This window comes from Podarcis muralis, chromosome 11, assembly GCF_964188315.1.
Source record: "Podarcis muralis chromosome 11, rPodMur119.hap1.1, whole genome shotgun sequence".
Classification (NCBI taxonomy): Eukaryota; Metazoa; Chordata; class Lepidosauria; order Squamata; family Lacertidae; genus Podarcis; species Podarcis muralis.
The window spans coordinates 51,667,587-51,693,683 of NC_135665.1; the positions used below are offsets into that span (position 1 = coordinate 51,667,587).

Here is a 26,097-nt window from a genome sequence, read left to right on the forward strand (position 1 = left end):
AGGGCAAGGAGTCTAAACTAAGTCACCATAGTCACTGCTTCTGCTAACCATAGTTTATTACCCAAATCATGGCTTGAACTTCCACGTGTATAGGCAAACCATGATTTAAATGTGCTTAGCACTCTTTAGGTGTAATGGCTCCAGGAGGTGAAGCAATGAATTGTCAATTCAGACACTATGCCATAGCATAGGTAGCACAATCTGTAGTTTACAACCCACTTCAAATCATGGTTTGGCAAATCACAAACCATGGTGTACCAATTGAGACAGCATACGACACCATTGTTAAGCATATTCTACCATGGTTTGCCAAGTTATCAGAACTGAGAATATTAGGTACTGATAGCTCCTTTAACACTGTATATTTATCTAGTCAGTTTGAAATAAATGCTTTTTAAAAGAACCACATACCTTATTTATCATAATAAGATTTGACATATTTCCTGGAACTATCATGAGCTGATCTCTTTAACTTGGACTTAATTTACTGTTTATACTTGTAGCTTTAGAAATAAACAGATCATTTATAGATGAAATACAATCTGCCAAGCTCTATCACAATGAAAGCCATTTTAGAGAGACAGTTACAAATGACTGCACACTCTCAAGGTTTCAATGACCACTTGTTTAATGGGTTGGTACAACACAGAGTCATTAATACAGGTCTATTTACACTGACAGCAAAGTATCTTTGAGCTGTTCTTATCCCATGAGAAACTGTAAATTAGTGAAACAATCTGCAGACTGCCTGTCTTCTTATAAGCAGAAGACAGCAAAAATAATTGCTTCAATTTGAGAATTCAAAACTAACTTTTAGTCAAAGTATGCCTATTAAAATCAATTGACCTAATTAGTTATGGCCATTAAATTCTGAGTAAAAGTTAGTTGAATACATTATGCATTTGTTCTTTCATTGCTTCCTGAAACTTAGAACACAAACTCCAAATTCTAAGCTCCACTTTGCCTAGGAAGTATAAAGCCCTTGTGTTTTCAAATTCAGTTTTCTTAGCTATGTTGGCAGACATTCAGTAGAGTAGATTCCAGTGCACAGACATGATCATATACAATTCAAAACCTGCATCTATTCCATATAAACCTTTACCAGTAAGATGGTGTAGTTTTCTACAGTACTACCTCTGAAAGGAACAGAAAATCTCGACATGCAATTTCTGTCCCATATATCATTTTTCTGATGCGCTGAAGGGGGAAATCACCAATAGAACCATGGTTCTGTGCACAGCCTGTGCATTGCCTATGTTCCATCTCTACGCTAGATTGTGGTATACTGGTCTACGTATTCTCCCCCTCTCATGTCATATGTAACTCTACCATTTGTGGTGGAGGCAGAGGTGTATTTGTAGAGTCTACTGCCCTGGGAAGAAGATATTTGAGCCCACCGCTGCTGAGAAACCATTTAACTGTGGCTGCTCCACTTTCTCTCCTGCGCAAAGGCCTTCAACTCACAGCTCTGACTTCACTGTTTGTCAGTGGCATAGAGCAGTCAAGTTAGGCTAGCTCATTTCACAGAAGTTGCAGGGGGGTAGGGGATAGCAGCTAACATGTAGCCTTGTGAACTTTCTTTTCTTAAATGAAAGCTCAGAGTCTTGCTAGTGTTGCAAACGCCACCCCTTAAAATTAACCACCCTGGACATTTGCCCCACTTGCCCTCCCATAAATATGTCTCTGGGTGAAGGGTGCACAAAGGGGGAGGAAGTTATCTATCGTAAACTAGAGGAGAGTAGGTTGGAACATTTTCCCCACAGTGTCCTAGTGTTCTCTCTCCCTGCCCCTAAACCATGCAATTACAACAGCTGTCTCTCCCCACCATGCAGCTATCATCTTTGATCAGAGCTTAAGGGGTGGGGGGCAAAGGAGAGGGAAGGGAACACAGTTGCCCTGCAGGCGTTCTGGTCACCTTTCTTCCAGATCAAAGCCAGGCTTATCCTTTTGCGCTACACTTCTAGGCACAAGTCCACACTTTTCTTGCCCCAGAGCTTTCTGTGCAAAAACAAGCTCCTTACTGCTGAATTGGAGCAAACGACAATCTATGGATTCAGCAACAATCACGCTTTGGATTAACCTCATTGGATGTGGTACATAACCTTACCACCCTGAAGTGATGAATAAACTGTTAGACTGTGGAATAAGCAAGGAGTAATCTGTGTGCAGCATTAAAGAGCATGTTTCCGTGGGGAAAGTGCCGGGACCAAAAAAAGAGAGCTTGAATACAGAGCTTTAAAGCACATACCTGTAACCAGACAGCATGGGGCAAAAGCTAAGCATGGATGAGCCCTAAATGCCTTGTCCAGTACTGAAAATGTCAATCATAGGTTGCTGCTGGATGGTCCCTACAGAGCCAATGCCCAGAAAATCTGATGAGGTACTAATACTCAATCAGTAGTAGCAAGTCTAGGCAACTTCATTCCATCACAAGAGATAAATTTGTACAGCTTAACTGGAGCAGTCCAGCAGCAAGCGTAATATACTTCCCCACCGCAATGACCTTTCTCATGCAGCATGGAAACGCTGTCATCACGCAAATGGCTTGCATTTTGCTGTGCTAACAGAATGAGCTGACCTTTTGTTGTACAGGTCTATACTTTAATCTCTTTTATCGAGAAAGTTCTATGCCAAGAAAACAATCTAATTCCAGGCGAAACTTTCCCAGGAGGGGTTCAAACACCCTCTACAGGAAGCCAAATCTCACGTTGGGCAACGAAGCAAGAAATTAACCTTGCCTGCAAAGAAACTGAAGAGGTATTGCTTAATTTAGCCATTAGGAGCTCTACAATTAAAACAAAGCAGTGAAAACCCACTGATGTATTTAAGCCCCATTTGACACTCCTCACAATTTTACAGGTCTTTTTGTCTCTCCCAATTTTCAAAGAATTATGAAAGCACCAACAAAAGACCCACATGTATTTCTCAGCGGGGCAACACTATTTTAACTGGTCATTTAATAACATCTGTGGAGAAGAATTTACTACTATTAAGCAAGCTCCCACACAGAGTGCAAAATGGGTGTGTGCAATCCAAAGCATAGAGGACCTAATGCTTCATGTACTACCACAAAAACCAAACAATGCTAATAGATTTTGGTTAGAGTACAACAGATATTTATTAAACATGAAGGTCTGGGGGGGGGGTTTTGTACCACCTACTCAGTACAAAAGGGGAATTCAAGAAGAAATATTATAGCATACAGCATTTTTTTCTTTTTTGGTTCACAAAACTTTCTATCCCAAGTAAATCTTTTCTATCAAATAAAAAAGTGGAAGTGTTACCCAAATGGAGTACAAAGTACTGAAATCTGAGAGATCAGCCTCCCCCAATCTAGTCCTCTCTAGACCAGCCATCCAGCATGGCCAGAGTTAGATATTATGGGAGTTATAGTCCAGAACATCTGGCAAGCACCAGACTGGGGAAGGCTGCTCTAGATTATAGCCATGTTTCTAAAGAAGAATTTAATTACTCACCAAATTGCCTTTCAGACAATGGTTCTTTAAGATCTGTTAAAAAAAAAAGAATGAAAAGGTTCACTCTGTTGTCAACATATTTTGCAAATGAAAATGTTCTTCAGCTTGGATCCTACATGTCGTTTACATTTTAAATATGTTTACATCATTTTTCTCATCCACAATGCGGTTTGTAGATTTTTTAATTCTATTGATTACATTTGTAAACCCTCCTTCATCTGAAGATCTCAGGGTGGTTCACAGAATTTTCATGTATTCTAATTTCTAGTACAATTTAAAACCAAACAGGCTACAATCCTGAAAACATGCAGTACATCACCATCCAATCCTCTTATGTTCAGCCATGTTGCAAGATATAAATTTGCAATATAGCACTGGTGACAGACAGGGGGATTCTGCTTGGGGGAGGTGGGAGTAGAGTAGGTCTCTGTTGGTGTAAACTACACAAAGATGTGAGATAACCAACCCTTGTCTCCACGCTGTATAAAAGGATGTTTTACTACTACTGCACTGCTTGCAGTATCAAGGCACAGAAAATATTCTATGCAAGCAATGTATAATCCCTAATGATTCCATTCCTATGCACGTAACCCACCGAATATATAATGTGATGGAGTATTCTGGAATCTACAGTAGTGCTGGGCAAAAAGCAGACATGTGCTCCTTTAGCCAGAGAAGGGTTGACATGACCTTTTGGGGAACAAAATGCTTGGCACAATCCCTAATGGGGTCATTATTTGATACCACAGATTTACCAAACACCTGATGGGTGTCATCGTACCTATTTGACATTCGGCCATTCAAAGCTACATCATTAACTCCATGCTAACTCAAGCAATGAGACAGATTCAGTTTTATACCACCTTTCCCAACTATATCCTAGAAAGGCTTATGAATGAACAAACTATGGCTGACATGCACGTGAACAGGTGGTCTTGAAATGACAAACTCAAATCTAAATTTGGTTGTTTGGTCTTGTGCTCTTTAGCTTTTAAGTCCTTTTGATTGTGTTATGTTTTTACTTATGCACAATTAAAAAGTATGTTTTACTTACCAGGCCCTCCAAGGCCACTTAAGTCCTCTGAAAAAGAAAACAGAAAACTGTGACAAATATGTATTTGAGAAGCACGTTAACAGAGATTGAAGAGCAGGATTTTGCTACATCTAACAAAGTCAGAGATGGAAGGAAAGTAATGTTTACTGATAACATTTCATGATGATCCCTTTAACATGATAAACAGATAAAGCAGTTCCACCTTCAAAGTGAAAGGGGAAAAAATGCAGTGGAAGTTGTAAGGTAGAAATGAGAAGCTCATGCATAAATATGAGATTATGTTACATCAGCTCTGTATATAGCATTATGGTCCAACACAGTGCACAATTCTATTTTAGCGATAGATCCCATAATCTCCTGAATTCCCAGCATGCAGAATTCATCAATAAGGTCTACAACATTTGGCTGAGTTTACCTTCAGAGCATTCTACTGCAATAGATTTTCCACCTTGAGATTTAAGGAAAAAAGAAGAATACTGAAATGAAGTTCTTGATTGCATTTATGACAATTATGTTTTATAAAGAAAATGTAGAATCCAATGTAGTGTTAAGGCAATCGTTCTGTTTGGCTGCTACTATATGTAATTTTGAACCTTGTGTTGATATACACAAGACAGCATGCTGCCAAATTAATCCTGCATGGAATCATGTAACTAATCACTTCCAAAATGTGCTCAAAAACCTCCAGTCCAAGGGCAAACAAGCCATCCAATAGTACCCTACAGATAATCCTGTTGAGATCACACAAATGCCACAAATAGAAAGAAATCAAAAGAACAAGTACATGTACATCAGACCTGGGGAACAGTCGCCCCCCATGCTCTTGGATTCCAACACATGTCAGCCCCAGCAACTTTTCCTCAGTCTAAGAACGAAAACTGAACGGTGGAAGGGCACCGGCGGCGGGAGGCCTCATTAAGGAAAGCGCACCTCAGTTTAAGAACGGTTTTGGTTTAAGAACGGACTTCCGGAATGGATTAAGTTCGTAAACCGAGGTACCACTATATTTATTTTTTAAAAAATATTTATATATCACCTTCTCACAAGTAAGTAAGTAAGGCAGCCAAGACACACGTTGCAGAGGAGAAAAAACCCAACCTCCATTCTGTAGCAGATGCATCATTGGTCTACCTATTGACATTCTCTATTGCACAGCCAGGCAGCAAGTTACAACATACGACGTATAAAAAACTTGCATCCATATGATCAATCTTGAACTAAAGTTCTTGTTCATAACCACTTAATGTCACCTCCTAAGTCAAATCCAATGCTGATTGTGCCTACACAGTATATACAGACACATAATACATAATTATAAGCCTCCTTTTGTGGTTAACATTAAATGAAAGCAAAAATGAGGGAAATTGTTTTAATTCAGTGAACTGTACATTAGTTTTTTAGGCTGTCCCGACTTGACTACTCAAAACAGCATGAAGGGATTATGGCACCAATCACATACACACTTTTTGTGAATGTGAACAAGTCTTAGGAACTCAAATTAACTTTTGTTATACAGTAATGGGTAGCAGACTTAGAAACTTGATAAGTGATGTAGAGATCCTATCTGTTAATCTGAAGTGTCAAGTTTCTCATATGCACATGATGCTGCTGGCAAGGCTAACTATTTCAGAAATGAGTAAGCTTGGAAGAACACAGAGGTTAAGCAATTTAGACAAGGTCTTAAACTTGTGTAAGTGAAAGAGGATCATGCCAAAAATCTTTATTATAATTGCAAGAGTGGCTGCTGTGGTGGTGTTCAGCATCAAGAGGATCAGCCTGAAAGGTTTCATATGTTAATTTTCTTTGGGTCAAGTTTTGAGATGTACACAGCGTATCACAGCATGTCCCAGAAAAAAAGTGTCATGCAAATCATATGTGATCCAACTTCTCATTGGTAGTTGTGGATCGAGGGCCCGACCCCCGCTATGTGAAATAAATACACAAGGACACGTGATATAAGGTTAATGGGCAAGGAAAGGCCACAACTTTATTGATTACAGCAGTGAAAAGGTATTGGCTTAGGCATTGGATGACTATAGGAGGTGGGTTTATTCAACAGTAGGTGGAGCCTGTTGATGCTAATCCAACTATAGGCTCACCCCTGATGTCACCGAGGGTCGTGCCATGGCCTCCCGCCAAGCAGGCATCGGACGGAATACACGCTGAGGGACAACGACGAATGAGGAGGCGGAGGCGGAGCTGGCACCACAGCATTAAGCTGCTACACACGCTCCCCGGAGGCACCTGGTTGGCTGCCTCCGGTGGGCGTGGGTGCCAGCCAGGTACGGAGGGGAGGGGGCTAAGGCCCCCTACCAGGGGCGGAGCTCGGTCTCCCGCCCACAACCACTCCCCTCTCTTCCAGGGAGGAGAGTCTTTCTTGATGTTTATGTACTGAACTGTATTATTATTAGCTGCTTTCCTCGAAAAAGTGACCCAAAGTGATTTACAAGCACAATACGAGCACTAAAGCAAGGTATAACCCTTCAAAAGCAATAAAACCTAAAAATAAAACTATGGAGATAAAGCCTGTGTGTTACAGGTCCTGCCCCATTAAAAGAAGCTGCAAATACCTGAAACCCTTCAAATCAAGGGCCAAAAGCCCAGATTAAAGGGAAAGATTTTGCTCGGCATCTAAAATTAAAGATGGTGCCAGGTGTGCCTCCCCAGGGAGAGCATTCCACAAGTAGGGAGCCACCACTGAATGGCCCATTCTCATGTTGCCATCCTCCAGGTCTCATGCAGAGGGGACACATGAAGAAGGGCATCAGATAATGATTACAGGGTCTGGTTCAGTTCCTGTGGGGAGAGCGGTCCTTGGGGTATTGGGCTTTATAGGTCAAAGCCAGCACTTTGAACTGAGCCTGGAAACTAGACTTAGATTTTCTGAATCTAGGGTGAATTTCTTAAGGAGTGGTCTGAGTAACTGAAGCTCATCCAGCACAACAGAGCAACATGTGACACCATTGTTAAAGCATCTGCACTGGCTGCCCATCTATTACCGAATCAGATTCAAGGTCCTTGTGATAATTTCCAAAGCCCTGAACAGCTTACATCCAGGGTACCTGAACCTTTACATTCCAGCTCGATCACTGAGATAATCTGCTGGGTCATCATTGATTGTTCCCTGATTTGGTGAGGCTCCTCTGACAAGAAGAAACCAAGCCTTTAGGGTCATGGTCCAGGACTGTGGAATACTCTTATCAGTTGAGTTCCAGCAGGTTCCAGTGAACTTCTAAACACCTGCGGAAAACTTTAATATTCTGCTAGGCTTATGCAGGCGTTAAGAGAACGCCTGCCAACAATAGCTAGCCAATTTCTTATTTTAACGTTATATGTAGCTTTTATTGTATGATTTTACGAAAAATTGTTGTTACCGGTTGGCAACTGTGAAAATAGGATGCTGGACTAGTTGGGTCATTGGCCTTATCCAGGAGGCCATTCTTATGTTGTAAAGTACTTTGATTTTTTAAAATCAATAGCAGTATGTATTTTTTTTATAAATAAAGAAATATATGAAACAGTGGAGTCAAGGCCCCAGGAGATGAAAGCGATTTTATCCTCAAAATGCTTTGCAAACAAGCCACGGTGAGCCACCATTGCTTCTATCACCTTTTTTCAGGCCAGAATGTAAAAAACTCCATTCTACCAGGAAAAGCTGGACAGCAAAATATGGATGCAATGGAGGCAGCAAAGTTTGTCACTGAGTAGGCTCACTAATGAGCACTCAACGCCAGATTCTGTTTATTACACCCAATAAAGAAATTTCTTACCTACAACGACTTTTATCTTCCTGCTTTCTTGATTGTCTTGGTTGTTGTATACACGGCACCAATATGTACCTTGGTGTTCGGTGTCTATGCAGGAGACCTAGAAGGATATCTGGTAGGATATACTTAAACTGCATTCTCAATAATTCCATCAGTACTAAGATCAAGACTTAATAAAAAAATTGCATACCCAAAAACTCTAGAAGATTGTGCTTAAAAGTCCCAAATCGTCTGCTGTGAAATCTAAGCACTGAGGTGGCAAACCTTTGTTTTATCCCTTAACACAGACAACTGGCAAATGTTCTGTTATTTTTTGCAAGTTTTTTAAAACAAACAAACAAACAAACAAACAAACAAACAAGTTTTGCTATCTTGTGGGGAGGTGATTCAGATCTGCAGATTTTGAATCCTCCTTTCATGACCTGTCCTAATATGTTGGCTGTCTTAAGTCTACTACAGGGGTGCAAAGGGGTGGGGGAAATCCACATCTTATATGAATTTTAAGAGGGAGAGAAGAGTTTTCTAAAATAAGTCTTTAGTGTCCAAGAACAAAACTGTTACCAACATTTCATGAAACTAATAATATATTTGCACAGGTCACTGTGTTGGAGGATTGCATCTAGCTCTGCATGAAATTTGAAGTAACGATGAACTATTAAAGACCTTGTGTGCTGTCTCTACCCACCCAGTTAATACCTTAGGAAATAGGATACATGCAATTAAACTCGCTTCAGAGTTCAGTACTCCAAAGAGATTCAAGCAGATATTATCAGCATGCTAATGACAAGAGCACTAGGAAGTTAAAGAACATCTTCATTGATATATAGAATTTCAAGATCATGCTTTAAAAAGTATTTATTTCCAGGTGGCTTTTAATTTAAATTTGATAACACTGATTTATTTATTATTTATTTTCCAGGCCACCTTTCCAGATGTATTTTTTTATAAAGCAGAGTACAGAAAAAATGGAAAAGACATTTTAAAAACAAAGCATTCAAATGTACAATTAAAAATATTAAAATGGAAAGAGTAGTAAAACTATTATATTCCGAACCAGCCATCCCACATAAACCCTCGCTTACAGCCATTAAAAGCAATCCTAACAACAATAAAATATATCTCCTAATAAAAGCAGATCAACATAAAAACATGCTGGTCCCAGCTAAAAGGCAACCAGAAAGCAGCTGAAGGACCTCTCAGGGAAGCGAGCTCCACAAACAAGCAGCCATCACACAAAATGTCCCCTCACTTGCATCCACTGTCCTCAAAATGGCCAGGAGACAAGCACCTACCACATGATTCATTGCCAATTAGTAAAATATTCCACAAGGGGCTGCCTTTAAAAATGGTCTGGCGGTTGCAGCTGGTGCAGGATGCAGCTGATAGTGTATTAAGTGATTTGTCTTACCAGAATCACATAAAACTCATTCTGTGCGAACTGTACTGGCTGACGGTGTGCTACTAGGTTCGATGCCATCTTGGCGATTAAGGTCTGCAAAGGGGACCCTGCTGGTTTCACAGGGCCTTCTCGGTTGTGGCATCCCAGCTACAGAATGCCCGCCTCCAGGAGATTCAGCTTCCCTCATTGGTTGCCATAGACCAGACATGTTCAACTGGTCGACCACGATTGACAGGTGCTCCATATTGATCTCGGTATTAAAAAAAGTGAACGCCTGTGTGCTCCTGATCAATCGCTCCGCGCCCCACCCCTGGTGCTATGTCCCATTGCCACCGTCACGAAAGTTTTTTTCCATTCCGCAGTGGCAGAATGTTTGAAGTAGGGAGGATGACATATTGTTGTATGAGTGATTTAGGGCAATTCCCGCCCCCGCCCCCCCCCAAAAAGCTCAACAACTCTTGGCAATGACAATGAGTAGCTCACTGCCAGTTTTATATACTATGAGTAGCTCACTGCCAGTTTTATTATACTGTGAGTAGATCGCAGTCTCTAGAGAGTTGGACCTGCCTGCCATAGACCAAATACTCATCTTTTTCTGCAAGCATTTGGAAATACCTGAATTTATCAGGTCCTGCGATGTGGATAGCTGCTGTTGGATTTTTTTCTGATTTTAATGTTTTTAGTTTTATGGTAATAGTATTGCGTATATAGCTACAGTATTTCCTGTGTAACTCCTGCCTGCCATGCTGGAAATATTACTTATGGCAATCTAACAAACAAACAAACAAAAAAAGGCAAAAGAGTTAAGACTCACCGTATAGACCTTTTTATCACCATTAGGCAGTGGAGAGCCATTTCTGTACCACTGATATTGTGGCATAGGGATTCCTATAGCTCCGCACTGAAGACTCAATGTTTCTCCTACTAGCAGGTTTTGGCACTGTGGATGGATGTAAATATGTATTTTCTTTTCAGGTAAATCCGGACAGTTTCCTTAAATGCAAGATTAAGAAAGGGAATTTGAGATTCTTTAGCAGCTGATGGTAAAAACAGATGGTAAAAATACGTTCTATAATAAAAAAAACCTCTTGCTTATATAAAAGCAATTTAAAAATACAACAACGTTCACGATTTGATAGTAAACAGATTTGGAACATGCGCTACCTCTTTTTAGCAGAAGACCCATGAAAGGGGAGCTGCAAAATTTGTGAAGGAGAAGCAGCAAGAGGAGTGTTTCATTGCTTCCCTGCTCACCACCTTGCACAGCCACTTACCCCTTCCTAGTTGCTTTTCTAAAAACACGTTTTTAAAGATGCTTTTAATTGTCTAAAATATATTTTGTTTTTTAATAGCACAGTTATAACTTTTTTGTGCATTTGCAACCCTGGGAGGAAGGGTAGGATATAAATGGCTTGCACCCTGAGGAGGTCACTTTGCTGCTGCTGCTAACACAGCAGCTTGACTTCACCCCTGGAGACGCACTCCATTGTCTCTTGAGACAGATGGATGCCGACAACAACCATTTGCCACAGCAAGTGTGGAAGAGAGATTGTGAGGGTGGGTTCAGGGGGAGGAGGCTTACAAAGGAAATCAGCAGACAGAGGAAGGGTCCTCTTGCTACCCTACAGAGCAAAAGCAACAGCCTGGGTTTCAAACTGCAATAACTATTGAATATCTACTTTTTTAAAAAGTAAAGATCAGTACCCTGCACAGCAAGTTATTTCAAGTTAGTGACGTGCTCCTCCTTCTCCAAGGCATTCTGAGAAACTCACATTGAGTTCCTGCATTTTGTTTCCTGTTAACGCTAAAGTATTGCCAAATATAATCTGCGTAACACACACACAGACTCATTCTACACAGCTCAATGCCACTGACAGTAAGGGAATAGCATCAGTCTTCCTGTTTCTTCACAGGTCGCTTGTGTGTTTCTAGAGGAGTACATTGAAGGAGTTGCACTTCGGACCCAGGAATGGGAGTGGTATCAGAAGTGCTTGATTGGGAAGAGAACCATGTAAGCACACCTTGAAAACTTGGAGAAAAAGGTGGGCGATAAATGCAATAACTGAATAACAACAACAACTACAACCTGGAATTAATTAATGTATGTTCCTAAGTGTATTTAAAACAAAACAAAAACTAAGCTTCTGTGGACAAATATTTCTAATGCACAAACATAAGCTAGCAAGATGTTAGGTATGCACTGAATGTGTGGCACTACAGAGTGCACACATTGTACCATTAAAGCAGAGGAAGGTCTGTCAGAAGTTTTTAACTCAGTTGTTGTGGTCAATCAATCATGTGTCAGCGTGCATGGATTAAAAGGTTTAGACAACCCAGACACATGCTGCAGTTGCCACCTAACCTGTCAAGGGCTTTGGATTAAAGGTTCAACATCATCATGTACTGCCTACATTGAAACTCTCTGGTCTTCCTACAGGTCCAGATGCTCTCATTTTATAGGACACGAAGAGCAGGCAGACTGTGTTCGAGGGGGTCCAACCATTGATGTGCTCTGCACGTATACAAGGCTGCTTTCATAGAAGACACCAAAATAATTTACTAGGTATTTTGTGCGCGTAATGGCTTCGTGAGATACATTTAAAAACATCTCTTGAAGCCGTTATATACATGATACAAATAATTTCGAAACAGGAAATATTCAAAACAGAAAATTCCCCAAGATGTGCACAACAGCCAGGTAACTGGGTTCCAGCCAAGGAATTATTTGTTCTTTCCCAGAGGCATTCCTGTTGATCATTCTCTTATTCACTACTACCACGTCAGTTCATCCATCACACAACTAAACCGATTTTCACAAATAACATGAACAATATTTCCGTATCTCTTAGGTGTTTTTAACCATATGCACACATGCTTCTTTCCCAATCTTCTACTGTTACATATGCAGCTTTACAAACCCTGCTTAACAGCTAATCACAAATGTTGAACACAGAATAGGGGCAGGAGAAAGAATTAAATGGAGGATTGAGGAAGAGCCATGCTCTGACCCTAAGTAAGGGAAATGTTTTGACTGCAAATCTTTTGGTCTCTATGGGCTCCTTCAGCTATAAATTCAATTAATAATAATAAAAATTAAGAAAGCCGAACAAATTAAGAAAGCGCCATATGACATCGAGACCTTCTTTTCAATTCAAACGAGCCCCTGGAAATGTAGCTATTTAAATTATCAGAAGGACATCTAATGTTAATAAAAGTGGTCTATAAAGATTGTAAATTTAATTTTTTTTTCATCAAAGAGAGAAACGTATAGCATCTGAACTCTCCTCCTGGGGAGGGGAGTAGTTCATTTGAACATGCATAAATGCAAAAATCAGTGTGACGTCAGAACAGTTTGACAATAACACGAAATCCTCTTTTAAGATCAGGTAGTCAGAAAAGACTGAAGAGCATTTCTTGCACAAACCATAGTGCTAGGGGAGTGGTGACAATAATATAAACAGCTGGGGTAGGATGGTTCATTCCAGGGTCATGGCCTGCTCCCTTGGAATTGCACTGTAGTTATTACTATTTTCCCCATTTCCATACTTCCCTGGTATAATGTTACACACAAAATACTACTGCAGTTTTCTGCAAAAATTACAGTTATGTACTGCTTTATAATAGATTCTTCTCTGTGCAGTTTCAAGGTGGCTCATTGACCTTTGGATGCTGGGAACGCCATCAAAATTTCACGAATTATGGAACAGTTTGGCATAATTAATCATAGCTTTTCCAGGGTAGTGTACTATGAACTGGGAAGTAACTTAACCTTATGAAACCAGAAGTGTAGTCTGGTGTCTGTGGAAAAAGGGAACCTGGCAGAAGAAAATGCTCATTACGGCTGTGGATGATTCAAGCAATTTTAGTGAAACCAAAACAAGGTCACAGAACATGATTCTCAGGACCTCTCTGGACAGTTTTTGGGGCAATAAATATACTCTTAGTTTTCCTTGTGATACAGCTATGCTTTACTCAGCGTAGACCCACTAAAATTAATGAACATGACTAAGCTATGTCCATTAATTTCAGTGGGTCTAATTTGATTAAAACTTAGCTGGATACCACCCACAGTGTCTAGGTCTGTAACATTTGGAAATGGAAAATTCTGCCTCAAATCCCCACTTGGCTATAGATGTCTGAGGCAACTCTCTCTCTCTCTCTCTCTCTCTCTCTCTCTCTCTCTCTCTCTCTCTCTCTCTCTCCCTCCCTCCCTCCCTCCCTCCCTCCCTCCCTCCCTCTCTCTCCATCTTATCTCATAGGCTGTGAAGCAAATACACCATCATCTTGAGCTTCTTAAAGAAAAGGTAGCATATGAGAATAACAAATAACACAGTGTGCAAAGTCTAGACATCCTCCCTCGAGTTTGTACTTCTGTTGCAAGGTATCACATTTCCCCTGCACGCAGTGGGCTATGTTTTGTTGAGGGGAAATGCAATTATTTGCCTCGGCTACTGCAATTGTCAAATTCATCTACTAAATGCTGACTGTAACAACTCTATCTACTCCACTATAGATGCTTTAAATGTCCTGTTTTTATTGAGTGCAAAAATACTCACTCAGTCCTTAACTTAGTGGCAGACGTAGTAAAAAGTACCCCTTTCCACAATAAACCATCATTTTGTGAATGTTTCACTTGTAGTTTTTCAGGGCTGTGGGGATTTGGGGGGGGGGGGTTGAACCTGCATGTTCCCCCTCTCAGTTTGGGAGAACAAATCTATACTGAATACATTGTTTTGACAGAGGTGAACTATCTCTTCACAATGCCTCACAACCATTCCATGAAGATCATGGTATCATACTATTGACTCATCTTCAGCCCTACCTGGAGATGCCAAAAATCGAATCTGGGACCTTCTGCATTCAAAGCAAGTGCTCTACCACTAATAATAATTTTATACCCCGCCCATCTGGCTGGGTTGTCCCAACTATTGAGCTATGGTCCTATTTGTATGTGCTCAATTTGCCTGCTCAAGCAGAGGCTGACTGGGGTGGGGAGAACAATAAATCACGCGGAGATTATCACAAAATATCACAAAAATGACTTTGGGACTTGCATTGACTGAGCAGCTGAATAAGCCCTATATTAGGGAAGACCAAAAGAGACTGAAGGGTAGGAAGGGATCTGAACATATACTTTAATTGTAACTCGGGGCCCTTTTATGCAGCCAGTGGAATCAAATGGCTATGCTTTTTATAGACTGAATCAACTCAGGCTGCAGGTGGTGGCAAGTCTGAATGCTTCCCTAATGGGGAAAAACCTCCCACCACAAAGAAAGCTAAGATGTCACGCAAAGGCCACACTCGTGACAAGCGACTTTTCATTATGTGTGGCATTTATCCGAGGGAAAACATTAACCCTCTGCACCTGCTAGGTGAAGTGGTAAGCCTCAGTAAAAGCATTTCCATTTGATTCTACTAGTTATAGGAAGTGACTGCAAGTTGAAACAAAGCAGAAAAAAGAGGGGGGAACAATCCTGTTCTCAAGATGGAGGCATGGAGAACAACAGACAGGAGCACCTGTACTTTCTGGAAGCAGGAACTATAGAGCAGGAGGAAAATGTCATCATCAGTGGCTCTACGCCGGTTCTTCACAATCATTAACAAAAGAAGAAAAAACAGTAACAGGTAAGCAGCCATAACCCACTGGCCACAAAACCCAAAAGCACCATCGTCACAGCAGAATGCATTTATTGTACGACATACGCTTCTTAACTCACCATGGCAAGCTCCTAGGATTTCGCAGACATCGAGCTGTGCCCACTGGCTGAACTGGTAAGTATAGTCACTGTTTACTCGGCATATGTAAAAGCCAGCATCCTCTGCACTTACTTGGTTGAGCACCAGTTCTTGGGTATTGCCACGTGGGACCTGAGTTAGAAACAAAACAAAAAAAAAATGCAAATTGCAACGATGGAGGATAAAGCACAATAGTACTTGCTCTTTCATACAAGAACTATAATCAAAGATGATTATAGTTTGAACTTAACATGTGAACCTTAAAGGAGCCCTGCTGGATCAGGCCAAAGGTCCATGTAGTCCAACATTCTGTTATCCAAGTGGCCAACCAGATCTCTATAGGAAGCTTGGAAGTGGGACCTGAATACCACAGCACTCTCCCCATGTTATTTCAGCAACTGACATTCAGAAGCAAGCCAGTAGAGGCAGAATATGGCAATCATAGCTTAGAAAAAGTCTTATCCTCAAAGGATTCATCAAGAATTTCAAGCCATACAAGTTGATAGCCTGCGGGAGGGAATTCCATCATGTTCAGGGAATGCCACAGTTTTAATTATGCACTGTGCAATGAATTGTTTTATTTTGGCTATCCTGGATCTTCCAATATTCAGCCTCTTTGGATGGCCATGAGTACTAGTATTTCCAATTTGTCCACACCATCTGTAATTGAATAAACCTTGCTTTTTCAAAAATAAAAAGGCCAAATGTTTATAGGCGAGTTGCTCTAATTCCTTGACCATTTTGGGTGCCCTTTTCTGAATCCTTTATACACCTACAATATCCTTTAAAGGTGAAGCAACCAGAACTGTACACAACATTCCAAGTATCGTCTCACCATTGGTTTGCAGAATGGCATTATGATATTAGCATTTTTATTTACCAGCTAAGAATAATGACCATTTTGCTTCATAGTTTACTTATCAACACTCCTGTTATTCCTAGAGCTTCCTCATAAGTTTATTTACCGCTTTGTTTTCTTTGAACCACTGATAATGAAGAAGTGGATAACCAGCTGCCCAGCAGCTTAGCTTCACTGTCTGGCCAGATAGAACAGCCTGAGATTCTGGTTCTACAACTATCATTATACCTGTAAAAAAAGAAAAGACAAGCCATGTTTAATACGGAAGATTAAACAATTTACACTTGATGTTTTATTATTAACATAATTGTGAATTGTTTGCAAGACAATTTGAGAATAAAGTCCTGTTACTTCTTTTGTTTGACATCTCAGTGGCTTTTGAAATCATTGTGTCAGCCGAACCCAAGCTGGAGGTTTGGTACTCCCAAGCAAACCATGGGTGGTAAATCAAGAACAAATCTTGACTTGGAAATCTCTCTAGAGAGAAACAAACCACATGGCCGGGTTCAGATGACCTAGCAAGCCCAAGCCTCCGGTGTGGCCAGAATCACAGACTTTAAAGCAGCATGTTTGTTGCTTGTTTGCACCAAACTGCAGTTAAATATTAACTATGGATTCACATGACATATGAGCTGTGCCATGCTAGCTTGAACTTAAGAATCAGGGCTAGAGGGTAGTTAACTAGGTTCTTATCTCTATGCATGCCATTAAAATATTGTGAGAACACTGCCCATATTTTAGGTAAGGTAAAAGGTAAAGGACCCCTGGATGGCTAAGTCCAGTCAAAGGCAACTATGGGGTGTGGCACTCATCTTGCTTCAGACCAAGAGAGCCAGCATTTGTCCACAGACAGCTTTCCAGGTCATGTGGCCAGCATGACTAAACTGCTTCTGGAGCAATGGAACACTGTGACGGAAACCAGAGCACACGGAAAGGCCATTTACCTTCCCGCCCTAGCGGTATCTATTTATCTACTTGCACTGGTTTACTTTCGAACTGCTAGGTTGGCAGAAGCTGAGACAGAGCATCGGGAACTCACCCCATCACAGGTATTCAAACTGCCAACCTTACAATCGGCAAGCTCAAGAGACTCAGTTGTTAGACCACAGTGCCAATGAAGACCTTAAGCCAACAAAGGTGAATAAAATCACAACAATGAAGACTTTGACCTCTACATTGCATTGGCAGATGGTCATTAAATTCAATTTGCTCTCTACACAGTCAAGGTTACAATGTCAACATATGCAAGCAGTATATTTCTCATTTGCCTGGAATTTTGATGGGATTGCTGTTATAGAACTCTCAGAAGGAGCAGAGAGTACCTATTTTTATTCAGCACTCCTGCAAAGTGGCAACATTATAGCCACATTCACCTTAATGGTCTGTGGCTGATAAGCAACCTCATCCTTTGTGTATACACAGATGTACAAACAGAGTAGCTTGAACTGACATAGCTAAAGTAATCAACCAGCATTGCACACCTATCTTATTCTGTTGTGAAATAAAATTCCATTCATGATTCATGCATCGCTATGGAGGGGGCATTTGCCTTTATGCTGATGGATTCTCCTTCTGCCTGGCCTAGACATGTTTCAGACTGTCCTCTTCCCCAACCAATTCTACTTTTAAAATGGCTTTTGATCTGATTTCATTTAGATGTAAATTCTGACCCATGGGTTTGTATTTACTTTTTAATATTGAAGATGAAGATGTAAACAATCTCTGTACTTCACTCATTCACAGTCACAGTTTTTTTTATTTGCCTTTGATTGATCTGTACATCCTATTTGATTTTTTGTGTTACTAAACACACAGACACATCCCCCCCCCCTCTAATCTGACTCTATTTCCAAATATAAACAAATGATACCAAACAGGCATGTGAAGTCGCATACAGAACAACTAATTTGAAAAAAGAAATATATAAAGTAAGAAATTTTATGAATGGCAACGTTTTGCGAATTTTTCTTTATGTGATCTAGCAGAAGAAAGGAAGCGACTTTGCCCCACCCACTTTTTATTTATTTCTCTTTCTTGTTTGGTTATTGATAACGGATTTTAATGTCTGGTTTCTGATAACGTGACAATGTTTAACTTGTTTTAAGACTCAACTGGTAATACAGTGGTACCTCGGGTTAAGTACTTAATTCATTCTGGAGGTCCGTACTTAACCTGAAACTGTTCTTAACTTGAAGCACCACTTTAGCTAATGGGGCCTCCTGCTGCTGCCGTGCCACTGGAGAACGATTTCTGTTCTCATCCTGAAGCAAAGTTCTTAACCTGAAGCACTATTTCTGGGTTAGCAGAGTCTGTAACCTGAAGCGTATGTAACCCAAGGTACCACTGTATTTAGAAAGCTTAGCATTGGTTACTTTACAACAAGGAGATGTTTTCTATGATACTAGGTGTTTAAATCGTAAATTAAATAGAAACCTTAAATGAGTCAAAAAATGTTGGTGCAATAACATCTCAATAGTTTGAGGGGCCTTAAAGTCCTAAGTAATGAATTATAATTATAATTATATTATTAAAAAGGGAGGGGGAGAGAAAGACCGCTTTGTGGAACCAAAATTCCATGTTCCATGTCCTTCTGTCCATCATGCATCCTGCAGTAGCCTTGGACTAAAACAAGGGGTTTCTACAGTACCTCCAATAAAGGTGATGGATTTTCACACCAGAGGTCCAGTACACACTGCTGTCACTGCATACAAGGCCAACTCAACAACTTAAGGCAAGATGCTACTGATATGGTGCCAACTAAAAGAGCCTAATTGCATGCATGCTACTTCCTACCACATTCTGAGAGCCAGTGTGGTGTAGTGGTTAAGAGCGGTAGTCTCATAATCTGGGGAACCGGGTCCGCGCCTCCGCTCCTCCACATGCAGCTGCTGGGTGACCTTGGGCCAGTCACACTTCTTTGAAGTCTCTCAGCCCCACTCACCTCACAGAGTGTTTGTTGTGGGGGAGGAAGGGAAAGGAGAATGTTAGCCGCTTTGAGACTCCTGAAGGGGAGTGAAAGGCGGGATATCAAATCCAAACTCTTCTTCTTCTTCTGTATTAAGACTCTTTCAAGACACAGACTCATAGTTTTACCAGCAGTCAACTCCCCCACTCTGTCTTATTTACCATTTTTGTTTTGCATGATGAAGAGGTCTGGAGAACTCAAAAGCCTGCACACTATTTCATGATACTGTGGTTGGCCTGACAAACGTATTACCCTGATATGCATGGGATTTTTCTTATGGGCCAATACTGTTACCTTTACTTTTCATGTGACTCGTATAGCTGTCATTCCACCCCATCTTAAATACTTATTTGCCTTTGTGGCAGCTCACTGCATCAGAACCCTGGCTTCTGAAAGTCTGCTTTATATTTTGTCTTTAGCATACCCTAAGTACACTGGGTCATGGATTGCCAGGTTACATATCTAGTGAGGTGGATTGTGGTCCACAAAATCTTCTTCCATAATATATTTACCAATACAGTTGTACCTCGGTTTAAGAACAGTCCTGTTTAGGAATGATTCAGTTTACGAACTCCACAAAAGCGGAAGTAGTGTCCAGGTTTGAGAACTTTACCTCGGTCTAAGAACGGAATCCAAATGGTGGAAGGGCACCGGCAGCGGGAAGCCTCATTAGGGAAAGCGTGCCTCGGTTTAAGAATGGTTTTGGTTTAAGAATGGACTTCTGGAATGGATACCTTGGTTCATAAACCAAGGTACCACTGTATTTGTTCTTGCTGCAAGACTAAAGTGGCTACCAGTCTGGAAAATGTTGCACTTAGCATAAAAGTAGCCTGACTCTGAGTCTGCACATGTAGACCGTTAAAAGTCTCCCTCCCAACAGGTGAAGAAAGCTGAAGGGACTTTGATAGCTCCAAAACAAGACAGGTAACTGGAAATGAGAGGAGAAAGCTGACCATTCACCCTTCCTTCCCTCCCAGTTATGATTTTAGCCTCCAATATTTTCTTGCCTGTTGGTGGAAGCCTTCCAAGTTCTGAACCAGCAGAGCCAAGCCACTTTCCAAATTTTCAACATAATGCATAACTCAGATTTAGCAGAACCATAAACTCACTTGGGGGGTTGAGACACTGAAGTGCCTCAGTGTGTTCTAAGGCCTGCAGCAATTCTGTCAGCTCCAACACAGTGCAACCTCTCTCTCCCATTAGTTGAAGAAGACTCCAGCTTGGACTTCCTTCAGGCTCCAGTACTTGGAGAGAACACTGTTCCAATTCCAGGGAACTGCAAAGAATCATAAAATATAAAAAAGAAAACATTTTTATATTTATATAATTATGAAGGGTAAAAAGGTAAAGGACCCCTGGACAGTTGTTGTTGTTGTTTAGTCGTTTAGTCGTGTCCGACTCTTCGTGACCCCATGGACCAGAGCACGCCAGGCACCTCTGTCCTCCACTACCTCCCGCAGTTTGGTCAAACTCATGCTGGTAACCTCGAAAACACTATCCAACCATCTCATCCTCTGTCGCCCCCTTCTCCTTGTGCCCTCCATCTTTCCCAGCATCAGTTCAAAGGTGACTATGGGGTTGCAGTGCTCATCTCGTAGAGCAACGGGAGCTCAGCTCGCCACGGGGATTCAAACCGACAACCTTCTGATCGCCAAGCCCAAGAGGCTCAGTGGTTTAGACCACAGTGCCACCCACGTCCCACTATGATATGACTATGACTAATTATGGGACTAAAAACCTTTCTCCCCTGGAACATGCCTCAAAAACGAGTTCTGGTGCTAGAGTGAAATATGTGAATGTAGACTGCCCAGCTATTTATATCAAATACTTCCTCAATACAACTTCTCGGTTCCTTTTAACAAGAATATGACTCTGTATTTACAGTGATGTTTTAAGCCCCATATTTACTTAACTCTTTTGTCTATAATATTCCAGCTTATCATTAGCCTCATTTCTAGAGAGTGTATATTTACTTTGATGAAGGATTCATGCAATGTTATGAATCAATCCCAGACTGTTGCTCACAATCTGTCTATCTTGGACAACAGAACAAACTGAAGTGGGAAACTTGCCATCCAGAGGCTACTACCGCCCGCCCCCCCAATCGCCCCAGTGCCCTCCAGGGGGCGGTATCATCCACTTTGGGAAACACTGGGCTGGATGATCCTCAGAGTCCCTTCCAACTCTATGATTCTATGAAATTGTTGAAATAAATACACTGCATTGCAGGGGGTTGGACTGGATGACTGTTGGGTCCCTTCTGACTCTGCAATCCTATGATTCTATGAAATGTAATAATTGTGTTTAGCTGATTATATTTTTTATCATGATGGGTACCTTTGGGAAGAAACATAGAGTCGAAAATGTTATCCTTTAAATGCTGCCTTGATTCACCTACCCATTAAAGGAAGCCTAAAGGATAGCTGCTATGGCTATGTTTTACCTGCACTGTCAGGTCTTTCCCCCCTCGCTTTTCATTGAAGTTTTCTATTCTACTTTTACGGTCTGCTTTTCCAAGATCCACCTGAAAATTATTTTTATTGGAATACTGTACTTTGAAATAAGTTAAGGTACTGAAAATTATTAATATACCAATTTTAGCATGCCTAAAGAGCTGGGCAGATAAATATATAGCTGCCACACCCACCCACCCAAAAAAAATAATTACAACTTTGATTTTAGATTTGGCCACTGTTGCATCCCTTCCAGTTGCCTAATTTGATTTGTGCTTTGTCCATTCATTAAGTTGCCCATTCATTTTATGAAAGCATGCATTCCTAAAAGGGACGTGTCTTCCATTGCGAAACACATAATGTGGTGTAAATCCTTCCAGGAAACCCCAAACTCCATTATCACTTCTTTCGGCCCTTAGAAATAGTGAAGAGGTTTGAGGTAACTTTGGGGGAGCCTGATCTTCCTCCTGGTCCCACCTCTTGAAAGCCAATCTATTATTTTTGTTGGGTTGGCATCTGTCTGTCTCAGGAGTCAAGGCAGAAATGCACATTTGGAAGAATTACAGTGCCTGCTGTGGCTGTAAAGAAGGCCCCCCAACAACACTATGGGGGGTGAACTCGGTCATTAGTGTAGCCAGCATTTTTGTGGGGGGTGGAGGCTTTTGAGGGCAGAACCTCAGATCTGTATTGATTTTGATTAGGGGAAGGCGGTTCTCCCCCCCCCCCCCATTAACTCAGCTATGAGCAAAACAGTCATTTCAAGAGCATCATGCAAACATATCCATTTGAGCACCGAACGCTGCTTAGCTTTGCAAATTTGCAGGCACTTTTTTGTTTTTAGTTTAGCCTTCATATATATATATATATATATATATATATATATATATATAATTTTGATTAAATTTTCTGTTTTACAGTTTAGAATTTTCATTTAAACAACCTTAAAATATCAATGACTTCCCTTCTTCTCTTTCCATGGTTCATTTTGCATAACATAAATCCCTGCATGTTTTACATAAACTAAACCATTCAGAATTCCATTATTACATCCATCAAAACTTATTTACACTGTTGAATTTATCTTACGTTTTCAAGTGTACACAACGCCCCCCCCCATACTCAATAAACATTATCCAATCTTCTTTAAGTGCATGTTCTTCTTGTTCTCTTATTCTATATGTTAGGTCCGCAAGCTGCGCATATTCCATCAGTTTAAGTTGCCATTCTTCTTTGGTTGGGACCTCGCTCGTTTTCCCATTCCGGGGCTAATGAAACACGAGCGCAGTAGTGGCGTACATAAATAACCTTTTTTGACACCTTGGAATTTCCATCTGAATTATCCCCAACAAAAAGGACTCTGGTTTTTCTTTGTGTGTTTTTTTAGGAAAGTGCTTTTAAACATCCCCCACCCCCCAAAAAAAATTTCATTATAAATTACAGTACTGTATTTCCCAATACTCTTTTACCCTCTTACTGGTCCACCACATATGAAAGATTCTTTCATATGGCTTAGCCTTCTCTAACCCGCTCTTAAAAGCTATGCAATTGGGCGGCCGTCACGTGGCAGCGAGTTCCACTGCTTAAACTGTGTGCGAAGAAGCACTTTTCTCGCCCTGCCCCGAGTCTCCTCATCCAGCATCGCTGGGGGAACGTCTTCCTCCTCCTCCTCACCAACGCTAAGGCGCCCACAAACGGGTTTCGGGCCAGTCGACGAAGACTCCTGTGGCGCCCGAAAGCCTCGCAAGGAGGCCTGCCTTTCCCTCGACGGCCTGAGGCACCAGCGAGGTCCCCGCACCCCTTACACCTCGCCTCACCTCAGCTTCACGCCGCGGTGGCTGCCGGCCAGCTGCGCCAAGTCCCTCCAGCCTCTGCCCGGAGCCGCCCGGTCCAGAGAGCCGCTCAGCCTCCTCAGCAGCGGCTCCTCGAGGCGGTGGATGGGCAGAGGGGCGGCCGGCGGCAGCGAGCCCGCCATGCTCGGCAAGCGAAGGGGCGGCGCCGGTGCCGGTGGAGGAGGCTCGTCCCCTCAGAAAGACTTCTTTTCCCCTCGGACTTTGCGTGCAAAAAGCGAAAGGGAAGCAAGGCGCCGCGGAACTCCTCAGGAAATCCCCGCCCCGTCGTAGCAGGAAGCCCGCGGAGGCCCCGCGCCGGCGCCTCGCCTCGCTTCTCCTCAGCCGCCCGCCCTCTCGAGCGAGGCTGTGGGGAAGCCGACACCGGGGCAGGCAGGCAGGCCGCGCCGCCGCCTCTCCGAAATTTCGCGCGCCTTTCCCGCCCCTCTCAGAGGGGAGTTCGTGTTTGCCAGGCTTGAAAGGGAGGCACCTGTGTGGCCCCTCTCCAAAATCAGGGGGGCGGGTTAATGCGTGCATATTTTTAATTTCATTTTCATTTACCTATCTCTCTAGCAGCGTCCCGCCTTCCCTGCAAGGAGCTCAAAGTGCCGTGTTGGTGGTAGGAATAATAATAATAAGCAATGCATTATAGGTTTGGACCTGTGCAATGAAATGTTGCAGAGTGCCATGCTTTGCTGCTTGTTTTCTAAAATGCCCTGGGCCATATTTGGATGTGGTAATACTCTATGAAACAAGATTCTGTGAAGTCTTGTGAAACAGATAACACTTGCCCCAGTTTTAGTACTGTACATTAAGATGAGTGTAGCCATAGGGAGGGGCAGCTGCCCCCCTAAAAAATCAATAAAATACATAGCAAACTGAGGTTCTGCCCTGCAGCCCCAAACAAAAGGCCTGCCCCCCTAACAAAAATCCTGCATTCAGACCTGCTAAAACTGCAATTCGTAGCCCACTGAAATGCAATATATGAAGCAGACTTCACAGCACACTATTTTGCTATCTTTGGTGGTTTTCCTTCATATGCTTAAATACAGTGGTACCTCGGGTTACATACTCTTCAGGTTACATACGCTTCAGGTTACAGACTCCGCTAACCCAGAAATAGTACCTCGGGTTAAGAACTTTGCTTCAGGATGAGAACAGAAATCGTGCAGTGGCAGCTGGAGGCCCCATTAGCTAAAGTGGTGCTTCAGGTTAAGAACAGTTTCAGATTAAGAACGGACCTCCAGAACGAATTAAGTACTTAACCCGAGGTACCACTGTACTGTGATTCTCAACATCTGCCTACTCAGATGCAAGTTCTCTGAGTTCAGTAGGACTTGCTCCCAGTTGAGCGTACAGTGGTACCTCGGGTTAAGTACTTAATTCGTTCCAGAGGTCCGTTCTTAACCTGAAACTGTTCTTAACCTGAAGCGCCACTTTAGCTAATGGGGCTTCCCGCTGCCGCCGCGCCGCCAGAACACGATTTCTGTTCTCATCCTGAAGCAAAGTTCTTAACCCGAGGTACTATTTCTGGGTTAGCGGAATCTGTAACCTGAAGCGTATGTAATCTGAGGTACCACTGTATAGGATAGAAGCCTCATACTTCCTGCTGCCCCTTGTAGGATTTCATTGCCCTGCTTCTATCCTCCTCAATGTCTTTCCATGCCAGCATACGGCCTATCAGCCTGCAAAATTGCCCTCCTTGAAAATGGACACAAACACCACTCAGTTTCTTAGTAGGTTCTCCCATTTGCCTCAGCTCTCCTTCATCTGACTTGTTCAGCTTAGATAAAAGATTTTGTCTGGCTGGCTTCTGTATTGCCATCTAGTTGTGTGTGTGTTTTTTAATCATATGGTTGTGACTCTCTTGACTTTCTCACAACTTGTTCCAGATTCTCCCTCTACCCAGTACTTCATTTCTAATATTAGATGTCCTGCGTCTTAAGACTGGCCTGGTTCCAACCTTCTGACCTGGAGTCTTGTTCAGCTATCCTAGATGTGTGTGTAGTTGCATAAGAAATAAACTTTTCTTATGCTCGCTGGTGCAGTACTCTCTCATTATTTCATATGCCCCAGTGCAGCATTATAGTAGTTTTCCCCCTCAAAAAACTGGACTGAACTTATATCAGTCCTTTGCCGCACTTCATTAGTTCTTACATGCAACACTGATGACTTCCCTCTTTTGTAAACCTCTAGGAACCATTGCAGTCCTTTTGTTCACAGAGAACTCAGTTCCAGCACCTCTCAGGTGGGCACCATTGCCATTGTAAGTGAACAAGGAAGGCGTTCTAGGAAAAATAGTGCTGCCTTTATTATCACTTCCACCCGTTTCCAAATATCCTATCTTTCAAAAATCAAGTTGTATTTGTTCCCCATTTATCCCTTTGTAGAGACGGTGGCTGTAGCACTTCTCCCTTGCTTTCTGGTTTCCTTCATTTTCCAGGATACTGCTGTCCCACTAGGGGAGACACCTGCGCCCCTCTTCCTTCCTTTCTCTTGGAAGAGCTGTTTCTGCATGCATTGCAGCTTGATGACCTCATCTGCAACTAGGGGAGAGGAAAG

The 26,097-nt window shown here is 41.9% G+C and overlaps 1 protein-coding gene across 6 annotated transcripts in view; it reads right to left on the reverse strand.

The window, feature by feature from the left end:
• MALT1 (MALT1 paracaspase) overlaps nt 1-24,477 on the reverse strand; it is a 38,257-nt gene extending 13,780 nt beyond the window's left edge. Inside the window, exons 1-9 of one of the 6 annotated variants that reach the window (XM_028749465.2) lie at nt 24,097-24,477; nt 20,366-20,532; nt 16,398-16,519; nt 15,414-15,564; nt 10,511-10,689; nt 8,301-8,397; nt 4,946-4,978; nt 4,531-4,557; nt 3,477-3,509 (exon numbers count right to left, since the gene is read on the reverse strand). In XM_028749465.2, coding sequence (XP_028605298.2) covers nt 3,477-3,509; nt 4,531-4,557; nt 4,946-4,978; nt 8,301-8,397; nt 10,511-10,689; nt 15,414-15,564; nt 16,398-16,519; nt 20,366-20,456 — 733 coding nt within the window. In that variant the 5' untranslated portion in view covers nt 20,457-20,532; nt 24,097-24,477. Of the gene's footprint in view, nt 1-3,476; nt 3,510-4,530; nt 4,558-4,945; nt 4,979-8,300; nt 8,398-10,510; nt 10,690-15,413; nt 15,565-16,397; nt 16,520-20,365; nt 20,533-23,233; nt 23,497-23,523; nt 24,040-24,096 lie in introns of those variants that run through there. The other 5 variants (XM_077936454.1, XM_028749462.2, XM_028749464.2 and 2 more) reach the window with 5 other exon arrangements.
• Nucleotides 24,478-26,097: the final 1,620 nt, after the last annotated feature.